Raw genomic sequence first — 14,527 nt, 5'->3', positions numbered from 1 at the left:
TTTTTTTCATTTGGGGATTTCAAAATTAACTTTCAGAGTTTTCGAATTCACAGAGCGGGGGTCTACATCTTGGATCGGTCGGAAGAGAGGATGCAGGCTTCAGCCGGCAAGAGAGTCCCCCTCTCTCTCTCTCTCTCTCTCTCTCTCTCTCTCTCTCTCTCTCTCTCTTTCTCTTCCCTAAATATATTTTCCTTTCTCTCTCTTTCGTCTAAAGAATTCTGTTATCAAGGCTTGCACTTGATATACGTCAACAATTCTCTTGTTGTCAAAACAAAGTCAAAACTTTGTTTAGTTTCTCTTTAATGCTCAAACAAATGGCATTGAAATGACACGGATACCGGTTTGCTCTTCGAGCACAAATGTCATTTTCATTTACCATTGTTATACTTACTTTTCTGAATCTCCAACACAGACAAATATTTTTATCATTCGTCTAAGGAATCTAGGATTTTTTTACCAAGTGTCAAAGATCCACGACCGCATGACCGACCGATTTTTGCCCAGCAGGATAGTTTGGTGTTGCCAGAGATAAGAAATAGTGTTACAGTCAGTACCATGGATCCGTGACTGTAGGACTAGACCTGTTACATTGGTAGGTCACGTGACTTTTAGTGACTTTTAGTGACTACAATATTTACGTTGGTCGTGACTTATAACGACATTTTTAAACGTAGAATTCAAGGTTAGTTTGTTTAAATTAATAAAATTACAAATCGATCAGCAGCTAAAAAATGTAGAAAAATTACAAAAACTTTAAATGCAACAGCAACAAAGAAATGATGAAAACATCCCATAAACTATTGGAATAACAACAGAAGAAAACGAAAGACTAGTGCAACAACAGCAAAAATTGAAGAAAGACAGCAACAGTTTGAGGAATAATACGAACAGTGGCGAATAGAAGTGAAAATACCGAGAATGAAAATATTTTTTTATGAAAAAATGCTATTTGGAGTGAAATTGATAATTTCACCTATCCCCCAAACGAGAATAAAACATCCGCTACGTATTTCAAAAGGGTATAGTGATCTATATAAAATAGATTGTGAAAAATGTATAGACTTTTAAAAAATTCATCTATTAAGTAAATTAAAGATCAACGGGTTTGTGGATTATATAGTACCTTGATAAACTAGTGATTTGACTTTTACCGAAGCCATAAGACGTTTAACAGACATATTTAGCCCCAAAACTTTCCTGCTCCACAAAAGGTGGAAATATCTGAAATTAACAAGATAAGATAATGGAGACTGCTTGACGTATGCATCAGTCGCAAATAGATACTGTGACGATTTCAAGCTTTCTGAACTAAGAAGAGATTTCTTCAAAATGTTTAATATTCGTGCAAGGACTGGTAACCGCGAAAGACGCAAAAATAATACGAAAAATGTAACAAAATTAGGACAACCAAAGTTAACGTTACAAAACTTAGCCAAAGACTGCCAAAGACTTATAAGTGTCAAGCAACACTCTATATACATATTAAAGTGTAAGGCATTGCCCACATACGGAAGAAACGTAAGAAAGAACATTCTAACTTTTGGTCAAAAATAGTAAAACCAAAAAGAAGCATTTTTATCATCCTTCTACAAAAACAAGTCACCTCAATAAAAACTAGGAAAAAGTATCACTGTTATACTGTTGTGAAGTCCTTCATTGTTTTTTTCACGCCGTTTTTAAACCTGCCTGGCTTGTAATAACTTGGATATAAGAGTTCATACTGCAAAACGAATAAAGGAAATAAAACTCGAGTTAAATTCACAAAAACAAACGAACATGGAACGATTAATCGGAATCGGAATTGGAAATTGGACAAATTGGAACTTTTGGTGGTATCGAAATCGGAAAAATGTGTGCCTATTTTCCGATGCCAAAAACGATTTCTTTAATTATGTTTTTGTTTTATTTGATTTTATTTAACCCGAAGTCTTCCACTGCTTGTAGTAACAATAAAATCTATATATCTATAAAAGCGAAATTGTGTGTGTGTGTGTGTGTGTGTGTGTGTGTACATTTCCCTACCAAACTACTCCGTCAATTTTCAGTCTACAGACTTGAGATTTGACATAAGGGGTATTGAGATTTGGGAAAATCTTTTTAATCGGTTTTCGGTCAGAAATTTGGCTGTTAAGAGGTCAAAGTTCAACGATTTGACCTTTGAAAACTCTACCAAACTCCTCCGCCAATTTTTGGTCTAAACACTTGAAATTTTAGATGTAGGTTACTTGGACATGGATCAAACTTTTTAATTTGATTTGAGCCCAAAACAATAAATGTTAAGGGGTCAAAATTTGGGTCAAAGCTTTTAAAAATTTAACCTCTGCTGTCTCTATCAAATTACTGAGACAATTTTTGCTCTAAACGTTTGAAAATATACATAAAATGTATTCAGTCATAGAACAAGCTTTTTAATCGGTTTTCGGTCGAAAATTTGGCTATCAAAGGGTTAATTTCAAAAGATTTCACTTTTGCCGTCTCTAGTAAACTTATAAGCCAATTTTGGGTCTAAACAATTGAAATTTTACATAAAGGGTATTCAGACATGCAGCAAGCTTTTTAATCAGTTTTTGGGCGAAAATTTGGCTGCCAAGAGGTCAAAGTTGATTGAAAGGGTTGACCTTTGCAAACTCTACCAAACTCCTCCGCCAATTTTGGGTCTAAATTTTAGATGTAGGTTATCTGGATATGAGTCAAACTTTTGACTGTATATATACATATGCACATAAAGTTATGAACAGTACATAGGACCCGAGCAAAGCTGGACTGAACTTTTAGTTATAAATATTTGTTTATTTTTAACTACTAGAAAATTTAAAATCTATAGATCATCCCCACGGGTGTTTTTAACGTCTGAGAAAATATAGGCACAGTTAACATGCGTTTTTACGGAAATCGAGAGAAAATAACAATTTTATAGTTAAATATCTAGAGATTTATAAAGAATCGGAATTGAAGTTGGTAATTGTATCGGAAACGGTGATTTAGTGCAGAATCGGTAATTGTATATATATATATATATATATATATATATATATATATATATATATATATATATATTTTACATGGGAGTCACCACTTATCAAGGCCCAGAGGCCACTCAAGGAAAATGATATCGGAATCGGGAATAATATTGGAGTCGACATATCCAAAAGTAATGTCTCTTATATTTTATTCCTCCGAATGGATCAGAGGGGAGTGCAAATTGCATTGCTATGATGATTGAACTTATGCATTAATGACATGAAAGTTGTATTTTTCTGTTGCAGATATTGATGGTGTGAGATTCTAAGAAAGCCATCCTTGTCATGGACATAAGTCAGAAGCGGAGATACATCATTGAATTCCTCCATAAAAAGTATTTAACCGATCAACATTCACCGAGGCCTGTTGATCATTTACGAAGTCGATGCAATTAATTGCAGCATATTTATATGGGTCCGTCGATTTCAGAGTGGCGGCAAAGACATGAGTGACAAAGCACGCTCCGGACGCCCATGCACAGACACCACCCAATCATTGGCAATAGTGCATTGAAAATGGTAGTGACTATGTGGAAAATTAATTCTGATTAGGCAAAAGTTCGCTCATTTTAATAGTTCCATTCCCGTCTTCGTAGCCTTTCAACTCTTTATTTAAAAAATAGGATTCATTTCTTTTGAAACGACATATATATATATATATATATATATATATATATATATATATATATATATATATATATATATATATATATAAGTGTCGTTTCAAATTATTATTAGTGTTGAGACGAGTAATCAGAATCGGAAAAATCAGAATATTTGAGGGTTTCAGGGTATCAGAATCGGTATCGAAATCGGAAAAATTTGTACCGATTTTCCGATGCCAAAAACGATTCTTTTAATTGTCTTTCTTTATTTGATTTTGTTTAAAACAAAATCTTTCATTGCTGGTAATAATGAAAAAATAATAAATATTTATTGCTTTTAAACCACCAGTGAAGCTAAAACCGATAGGGGAAAAATACAGCTATACAGTTAAATATTTAGAGATTTATAAATAATTCGAATCGGTAATTGTATCGGAATCGGGAAAAATATTGGAATCATCTTATCACTAAGAGAGAACAGAAACAGTGCTGTCAAGCGTCGATATAAAGATGTAAAAAGAGAATAATAAAGAAATACTTGAATTTCGATGAATACGTATTTATTTTTTACATTAATAGTTTGTGAGATACAAGAACACGTAAGGTTAGCATAATAAACGCAGAGTTCTTTATACATACATACATACATACATACGCACACTCACACATATATATATATGTGTGTGTGTGTGTGTGTGTGTGTGTGTGTGTGTGTGTGTTAATGATGAGAATAATGGAAATGGAGAAATATGGAATAGAGAACTAAAAAGGAACAAACCAGGTTATGTGTTCATCAACGTTTCGTCTTTATTGTATTTATCCAGAGGATGTCTCGCAAGAAAGACAAAACGTTGATGAACACATAACTTGGTTTGTTCCTTTTTTATCTCTATATATAAATATGTGTGTATATGTATATTTATATGTGTATATATGTGTATCAAGTTGACAAGAAAATTCTTGCGGATTTTGACTTTTAAATTCAGACGAACATATCTCGGCTCAAACAAAAAAATTTATTGATCGAAATAAGCACCATCAGAATCAACACACTTTTGCCAACGCATTTATGTCAGCAACTTTGCGTTCTGGTGGCGATCAAGTCGCTAAAGATGTTTTTGATATCGCTTAGGTTTTTTAAGCATTTCTCACGCAGAAAGTAGTCAAGATGCTTGAAAAAGTGGTAGTTGGTAGGTGAAAGATCTAAAAAGTATGGCGGACGAGTTTCGTAGCCAATTCGTTCATCTTCTGCAGGATCGGTTTAGCAACGTGCGGTCGGGCATTGTCATCGGGAAGAATTACGTCTTTTCTGTTGACTAATGCTGGGTGTTGTCGAAGTTTCTTAGGCATTATATCCATTTGTTGACAGTACTTCTCCGCCTACATTAAAAATAAAAACCTGTAATGGATGAAACTAGTCGCAGACCATCAAACAGTCAGCATGAACTTCTTTGGGTGCAACTCTGGCTTCGAGAAGTGTTGTGGAGATTCGTCGATGTCTAACCACTGAGCTGAGCATCGCCGGTTGTCGTAAAGAACTCACTTTTCGTCACAAGTCATAACCCGGTCGAGAAACGGGTCGTTCTTGTTTCTTTTGAAAGGAAGATGATACTTCATAACGGCATTTCTTTTGGTTGTCGTCCAATTCGTGAGGCACCCATTATTTTTGTCTGTCCAATCTCTCTCAAGTGGTTGGAAATAGTCGTATACGTTACGTCTCATTCAGAAGCAAGTTCTCGAACAGTTTCGCGTGGATTGACTTTGATTAAGGCTCTTAATTGATCGTTGTCAACATCCGACCACTACGTTTATCATTTTGAAGACTCTCGTCGCCGCCATGAAATTTCTTAAACTACCATTCTGTTGTGCGTTCAATAGTGGTTCTTAGGCCAAAAGTTTTGTTGATATCGCGAGCTGTTTCAGCAGCTTTTCGGCCTAGCTTGAATTGAAATAAGAAAATTGTGCGAATTTGCTTATATTCCATTTTGTATTCAACCTTCTGAAAAGAAGACATAATTGTTTTAAAACGATTGTAATTTAAACTATTAGATCGAGCGAAAAACACTCTTTAAAATGATATATAAAGTAAAGGTATTGTAATGAAAACTTATTTGGAAATACATAATTTCAAATCAAAATTTCAAATTCCGCAAGAACTTTCTCGTCAACCTAATAGTTAACATGAACGAAACAGGGTACCGCTTTTATAAATAGAATCATATAAACATTATAAGGCGTTTATGCATATCGACAAACGTTTCGACATTAATATGTCATTATCGGGACTCGAAAATGAATGTCACAATTAAAAATAAATTCAAAATAAAATCATCCAAGAAGACCGCGTAAAAAGATTGCAGCCGGAAAAGGGCGGGATTAACCTACTTAATGATGTCATGTTATATTTTCAGCAAATTTGGACAGCTCCTCTCTTCGCTTCAGCGCAATAAAATTCCCCACATTAAAAACCGACATGGTGTCCAACTTTGCCCTCGCGGGAAGGCAATTAAATAACGACATTAGACGTGTGGTTATGTAATCTTTCTTGTTAAAGTACTACAAATTGATAAGTGATATTAATTGATCTCTGTAATCTTCAGAGAAAAACAAAACACTTATCCGGAGTTAAACTATTGTAGATAAATTGCTGTACATTTGTTCAGTGGTCGTGAAAAGCATTAAATTCTCTGTCTGTTTGCTTGTCTGTCTGTTTGTCTCTCTCTCTCTCTCTTCACACACACACACACACACACACACACACACACACACACACACACACACACACACACACACACATATATATATATGTGTGTGTGTGTGTGTGATGGGAATAATGGAAATAGTATTCCGACAAAATAGAGAAAATAAAAAGAAACAAACCGAGTTATGTGTTCATCAACCTTTCGTCTTTATTTCGAGACAGAGGAAGTCTCGAAATAAAGACGAAATGTTGATGAACATATAACTCGGTTTGTTCCTTTTTTATTTTTTCTCTCTCTCCCACTCTCTTTCTCTCTCTGTCTTTCTCTCTCTGTCTGATTCTGTGTATGTGTCTCTCTCTCTCTCTCTCTCTCTCTCTCTCTCTCTCTCTCTCTCTCTCTCTCTCTGATTCTGTGTATGTGTGTCTCTCTCTATGTAATTCTTGGTTCATTCAAAATCGATAAAACCATATTTCTACATTACCAATTTATTTGAAATTTTCAGACAACCCATCTTTAAAGTCGAGCGATGTTTCCATGCTATTGAAATAAATTAACATCGCCAATTATAAAATATTAAATAAAATAAAAATATTTTTCGTAAGCCCATACTGCGGACCTTTTTTTTGTTGATAGAACTGAACTTCCGTTTCAATTCATTTCATACACCACGATTTGACGAGACGAATTAGATTTCATTTTCTGTTTACTCGATAAGTAAACAAAAAAAAACATTCCCTATTTAAAAAATTTAAATTCATTTTTATCTTCTAATATTTTAAATTTAATTTTTTTTTCTTTATTATATCAGGCAAAAAAAGTTGCTTGCTTGCGTCTTGAGTTGAATCATAAAAGTTGAAGTCGAAGTTGTTTTTTCGTTTTTTTTTTGTCTTTTTTTTGTTTTTTGGTTTTTGTTATTTTGTTTTTGTGTTTTTTTTTTTTTTTGTTTGTTTTTTTTGTTTCTTTAAACAGTTGTTTCGATATAAAAAATATGAACTTTTCTATTATTATAACTATAAATTGTTATGTAAAAGTACAGTTTTTTTCCAAGAAAATTTACGGATTGGTAACGTGCTTAAATAATAAATCTGTGCTAATGCACTTACTGATCCGCGCTATTTTTTAAATCGTATTTCCACGTTTAATTAAAGTTTTATTATATGTTTTAGGTACAAAACACTCTCCCCTCCCCATGTTAAGAATGGCTTTTTAAATAATGACGTTATTATTTCAACACGGATCAATAAGTGTATGAATACCGATTAATGTTTTTTTTTTCTTTTCTTTTTTTAAGAAAACCTTTTTTTTTTATAAAATTGAAAGTACACTTTTTCTTTTTTTTTTTAACAGTTGTTTTTACATAAGAAAATATGAATGCTTTTTTTTTTCTTTATTAAAGAAATTGGGTACTCATGCACATTGATCCGTGCTGAAATAATAACGTTATTATTTTAAAAGCCATTCTTAACATGGGGAGGGGAGGGTGTTTTGTAAATATTCTGTACTTTAACCTTACAATTGAATAAAAAAAATGTAAATTTTTAGATTAGGTCCACCTCCACAATGTTCTTTTAAATGACGACTTTTATAAGTTTTTGACTATGCTGAATACGGAAATCGCATTGAAATTTTGCAGAAATAAGTAGTTATCGAGATATAAATAGTTGTTTTATGCATTGTATTCTTTGTCTGACATCTTTGTTACGCGAGTGCGCGCGCGTCATAAACAAATCTACGCGCGTAACAAAGATGGCCGCCAAAGAATACAATGCATAAAACAACTATCTATATCTCGATAACTACTTATCTTATTTCTGCAGAATTTCAATGCGATTTCCGTATTCAGCATAGTCGAAGACCTATAAAAGTCGTCACTTAAAAGAAAATTGTGGAGGTGGACCTAATCTAAAAAAGTACAAAAAAAAAAGATAAAACTTTAATTAAACTTATAAATGCGATTTAAAAATTAGCGCGGATCAGTAAGTGCATTAGCACCCATTACTCGACTAACGTGACCTTATTGCCAAATAAGTTCCGGTTACAATGTTGAACGCGCCGTTCACGTTGTTGTTTTTTTTTGTTTGTTTTTTTTTAATTTTTTTCAAGTTAAATTAAACTTTCACAATATCTTTTTATTTTTTTTTTATAATTTCACAATATCTTTTTTGATAAAATAAAATGAAAATATTAGGTACTCATGCAGAAAGTGATCCGTGCTGAAATAATAACATTATTTAAAAAGCCATTCATGGGGAGGGGAGGGTGTTTTGTACCTATTCTGTACTTTAACCTTATAATTGAATAAAAACACATATCATAAAACTTTAATTAAACTTGGAAATACTATTTAAAAAATAGCGCGGATCAGTAAGTGCATTAGCACCAGAAATTGTTAGGTGAAATACAGAAAAGTTTCTACCAAGAAAACCCTTATTTTTTTCAGCCATTCTTACCAAGGGGAGGGAATGGTGTCTTTTCACTATGCTGTGCTTTCAACTAACAATTTATTAAAAAAAACAAAAGGTAAATTTTCACATTAGGTCCACCTTTACAATGTTTAACATGGGTAGATTGGGGGTGTTTATTCCGAAAGCCGTTCTTAACATGGGGAGAATGGTGGTATTTATTCCAAAAGCCGTTTTTAACAGACGAAAGACAGGTAAAAGGTTAAAACACGTGCTTAAGCATGGGTGTTGTTTATTCCAAAAGCCCTTCTTAATATGGGGCGGTTGGGAGTGTTTATTCATGGCCGCCAGTGAATTATATAGCATAGTACAGGTCTTTATATCTCAAAAACTACTTGCCTCTGCAAATTTTAAATGAGATTTTCTTATTCAGCATAGTCGAAAATTGTGGAGGTGGATCTAATGTAAAAAAAATGTTTAATTTAAGCGCAGTACAAAAAATAAATTAGACAGAAAAATACCTGTTTTGGGTTTGTACTTGCACAAAGATTTGAAAAAGTTGTCAACAAAAACAAATATATAACAAGTAAATATTTTCAAAGGCAAGATAAATTACTTTTCTACCTAATTGGATAATTTTTAGTGTTTTTATTGGGTTTGTACTACTGTACATATAGATTCGAAAAAGTTGTCAAAAAATAAATGTATAACAAATATTACCAAAGGCAAGATATGTTACTTTATTGCCAAAATGGATAATTTTAGTTTTTTTAATGAAAACTGTTTATTCGGCTCGAAAAACACAGCGTTTACTGCTATATTTGAAAATTACAAATGGCGGCAGACTGTGTTAAACACGTTAAGTTTGGGAAAATGAGTTAAAACTAAAACACTATACAAAATACTGTTAAAAACCACTGAATGCATGTCTGCCTATGTCACGGTAACATATATTGAGTGAGTTCCTGACAGTATTTTGTATAGTTTTTTACTTTTAACTCATTTTCCCAAACTTACCGTGTTCAACAGTTTGCCACCATTTGTATTTTTCAAATATACCGAGAAACACTGCATGTTTTCGAACCGATTAAGCATTTTACACTAAATAAAAAAACTAAAATCTTATCCAGTTAGATAGAAAAGTAACTTATTTTGCGTTTGATAACATTTATTTGTTATATTTATTTTTTGACAACTTTTTCGTTTCTGTGTTTAGTAATACAAACCCATTTTATTTACTGTAACGTTTCATCGGCTCGAAAAACAGTGTTTATCAGTGTATTTGAAAAATACAAATGGTGGCGGACACTGTTGATCATGTTAAGTTTCGGAAAATGATTTAAAACTAAAAACTATACAAAATACTGTCAGAAACCTACCGAATATGTCAGCCTATGTCACGATGACATATAATCAGTGGGTGTCTGACACTGTTTTGTATAGTTTTTTAGTTTTTAACTGATTTTCCCAAACTTAACGTATTCAACAGAGTCCGCGACCATTTGTCTTTTTCAAATACATCGATAAGCACTGATTTTTTCGCGACGATTAAACATTTTACATTAAATAAAAACACTAAAAAGTTATTCAGTAAGGTAGAAACATAATTTACCTTACCTTTCCTTTCATTTATTTGTTTTTAGACAACTTTTTCGAATCTGTGTATAGTAACACCCCTCACCCAAATGTTAATTAAAACTCACATTTTTGAATACAATAAAAAAAAACTATTTAGCGTTTCAACATTTTAGCAATGTTCGGCTTAATCCACTGAATGTTGGTCGAGCCCAAGCCATGATTGACAGTAACTCCCGAGGATCCGGATCCAATTCTCCAAGAATACCATTTTTTTTTTTATTTTCGCCTTTTTTTTTAACTTTGTGGAGTGGATTGCTGTACTAATAATATAAGAAACGTGCATTTTCTCTTTTTATTAGAATTTTCCATTACACCAAATTGAGCCACAGCAACGCATGGCAGGGTACAGCTAGTAAATATTTTTTATCCAATAATTTGATATATCAAAATATATCATCAATTGGCAATGTACATATACCAATAAAAATTAAGTCAAAGTAAATTGACTCAAATATTAAGCATGATTATCAATTTCTGTAATCCAGCGTTCATATAAAGTTTTCAAAACCAAGACAAGAAAAAAAATTGAGCATCATGTTGTATTTTTCAAGTATGTTACAATTGTTTCCACACTATTAGGACAATTTTAAACTTTATGTTATTCAAAAATATTCCAGAATAGCATCTCATCAGACGGTTTGAAAAAAAAAACAGTTAATACATAACTGAACAGATTTCGGTCTTGTTATAAATGGTACCAAGCAATTGAATCTACCTTCCTTTCGTCATGGTTTTTATTTAATCTTTTTCAACAAATACAACAGAATGCTCCAACATTTATTTTGGTATTGAAACTTATATATATATATATATATATATATATATATATATATATATATATATATATATATATATATATATATATATATATATATATATATATATATATATATATACTAACTGACTCGTGTCCCGGTGTTGCCTGAGAAAGTAGATTAGTAGATCTCTTTTTGACTGCTGTCTACAACACTTCTAACAAAATCACTAATATGTACTAGTGATGGTACGATTTTAATATTTTCCCGATTCCGATACAATTACCGAATATTTAATTATAGAGTTGATTTTTTTTTCCTGATTTTTTTGTGGATGTATTGCTTTTAATTTTCGGATAACCATAATATATGTATATAAGTATATGTATATAGGTATTGCAAATGTAAAAATACACTTGAAACCGGTCATCCATAGATTTTAGTTTTACTGGTAGTTTAAAGTCAATATATATTTATCATTTTACAATGAGTACATGAAATGGAAAAATAATTTGTTAACTGAACCAAACGAACCAAAAAAAAAAAACATAAAATAAAATAATAATAAGTTAAAGAATTGTTTTAGGTATCGGAAAATAGACCCAATTGTTTTGATTCCAATACCAATTCCGATACCTCAAAAAATTCCGTTTTCTTCTTCACAGTTCTGATTCTGATTAATCATCCCAACATATAAAAAAAATGCACTAGGTAATATATCTACTAGCCAACATACGTACTCGATGTATCAAACAATCGAATCCTGGTGTAGACCATTTAAAAAGAGTATCTTACTTACAATCACGTACAAGTGTTTTGAAATTATAACAAGTTTTATTTTTGTTTTCGTTTTCAGGTATTAGCTGCCGTACTTATACAAGTGGAACGTTTACAGGGAATCATCACTTCGGGTGTGTTATTTATTTTTTGGTTGCTCTCCACAAGTGCTGGAGTAATTCCATTTTACTCAAAGATTATTCTTAAGGTAATTCTTGCTTTCATTTGCTTTTCTTTCTTTCGTTTCTTTTGTGTTAGATTTTTCTATAATGTGTTTGTGTACGAAACGATCACAAATTTCTAGCTTCCATCTGTTCTTGAAAAAAGTAGATCACGTGGTGCTAACTGAACAGCCTGACATAGCCCCTTCTTTGAACTGTTTTTTTTTTTTTCATTATAACTTATCTTGCCTTTTGGTAACATTTATTTATTATATATTTGTTTCTGTATTATGCAAAACCGGTTAGTATCAGATGACATAACTTTTTCGAGAGCAGAAAAAGGCTAGAAATGTGGGATCCTTTTCGTACACTAGCACCTTCTATACTTATATTTTGGTCCTCACCCCCCCCCCCCCCGACAAAGGAGGAATTGGACCTAGTAATTCACCTTTGTTCGTCCGTTCGCACTTTTCTCAATAACCAAAACTTGGATTTTTTTTTTAAATTTGGCACAAACACTAATCATGATGAAAGTGGCCCAACTTCGAAGATGTGAGGTGGCATGATGTGGCCCTCACTTGAAATCACACCAAAACCATAACCGTGGCTGGAAACTTTATTTTCAACGCCCTGGCCACACCATCAAGCGTTGAACCGTCCAGATTTACATTTTGAGAGTGTTGCAATGGTTCTGTTGTCATAACTTGGTCGGTAGAGAGCATAAGTTGTACAGCGGCGCATCTCCAATCTCCCTCGTTGAACATTGTATCACTTTTAGACATTATAGAAGGCTCCTATCGCTTTTGGGATTTGTACACAACTGGCTAACTAGTAGATGGTCTGCATCAAAAAAAGAAAGTCGGTTTTCATCAAACGGAAATGGAATCATGTCGTCTTTTCTAGGGCGATAATTTTATCGCTCCACGCTGTATATATATATATATATATATATATATATATATATATATATATATATATATATATATATATTAGACTGTGACATTCATTATGTAAGATATCACTATTACCTGTTCTCATTCCGGTTGATCTATTTATCAAAACTTGGAGATAAATAAGAACTCTCACGATTTGTAAGTCAAGTAAATTATTCGGTTCTTAAGCTCTCTGTTTGTTTGTTTTTCTTTTTTTTTTTTTTTTTTTTTGTTGTGACTAAAGTATGCCTGACCTGACCGTTGTTATGAAACCACAATGCATGAAACAAAGTCTTCTTTTTATATGGTTATAAATAGTTTAGCTTCAGACTATCGGACGCATAAATTTAAGATAACAACCTTTTGAGGTTAACCCTAAAATATGGCCATATTAAGCATTTATCTTTTATTTTGCATAATCTAATCTTCGATTTCTAGGTTCAGAAGCAAATATATTTATTTGGATGCAAAATTGTATTATTTGCTGTTTACTCACTCATTCTCTATTTAGGTTTATTGTCTATTTATTGGATATATTTATACCAGTATTTTGTTTAATTTTCGATTTTTGAGTGATTATCGATAATTTTTGTTGTTGTTTTTAACTCCACATGCTTGACACTACTTTTGTTTTTAAGTAAATGAATACTATAGTATAACTTAAAATCACAACAAAAAGAAATGTCCAGGTAAGTAAAAGAATAACTTATATTGCCTTTGGCAGCATTTATTTGTTGTATGCTTATTTCCTCCCTTTTTGTGGCTATTATAAAAAAAATACGAAACAATAACACATTTTGCTATTTGTCTAAGCTAAAATGTAACCAGAATGTCAGCAACCCCCAAAGAAAGTAAAAAAAATTATTGCTAAACATTTTAAACTGAGATAAATCTGTTTTCTTTGAGCAATTCTAGTGAACCTTATTTTAAAATATCCGCAACTTTTTTTTTTTTAGGTATATTAATTTTTCTGAAAATGTTAGAATTCAAAACAAGTGATTCGGCTTGTTCCCTTACCAATTTCCCTCACTCATTGTCTAAATTTATTGTCTGTTTTTTTGTTTTTTTTGTTTTTTTTGCAAAACGTTTGGCGTTGTGCAGTTATCCTTAGCTAAGTCTCCAGTGATCACCATTTGCCACTGTTCATGCTCTTGCCTGATGGCTTCTTTCCGTGTCTTCTTAGTGTTGTGTTGTTGTATCGTAAAGGGGGATCGTGTGTGATCGTCTAATCAGAGTTAACGTTGTGTGATCGTCTAGTGGTCCAGTCTATTAAATGATATGTTCATAAGCCGTTGTGTGTGTGGGGGGGGACATGTATTTTTCAACATACCTTCGTGCATCGTCAATGTTGGTCCATCTGAATTCATCTCGTCTTGGAGGGAGACTGGTACCTGTTTGGCGAAGATTCATTTCACTCCAAACGATGAATTGGTTTTATAGTTTTACAGTGAAGGGGGGGGGGGAGACGTCTGTGAAGCCATCTGTCACCTTCTAATTCCAAACCAAGTCTAAACGATTCAGCTAACCTGATCACG

The 14,527-nt window shown here is 32.6% G+C and overlaps 1 protein-coding gene across 2 annotated transcripts in view; it reads left to right on the top strand.

Moving 5' to 3' along the window:
* The window catches only part of LOC145277708 (multidrug resistance-associated protein 1-like), a 320,419-nt gene that overhangs the window by 57,136 nt on the left and 248,756 nt on the right, over positions 1-14,527 (top strand). For both annotated transcript variants that reach the window (XM_080129406.1, XM_080129407.1), the window contains exon 5: positions 11,979-12,107. In XM_080129406.1, the coding sequence (XP_079985532.1) occupies positions 11,979-12,107 (129 nt within the window). The remainder of the gene's footprint in view (positions 1-11,978; positions 12,108-14,527) is intronic.

Source organism: Euprymna scolopes, chromosome 6, assembly GCF_053919585.1.
Source record: "Euprymna scolopes isolate OS-2025 chromosome 6, ASM5391958v1, whole genome shotgun sequence".
Taxonomy (NCBI): Eukaryota; Metazoa; Mollusca; class Cephalopoda; order Sepiida; family Sepiolidae; genus Euprymna; species Euprymna scolopes.
The sequence above is the reverse complement of the archived record's forward strand: the minus strand, read 5'-3'. Positions and strand labels throughout refer to the sequence as shown.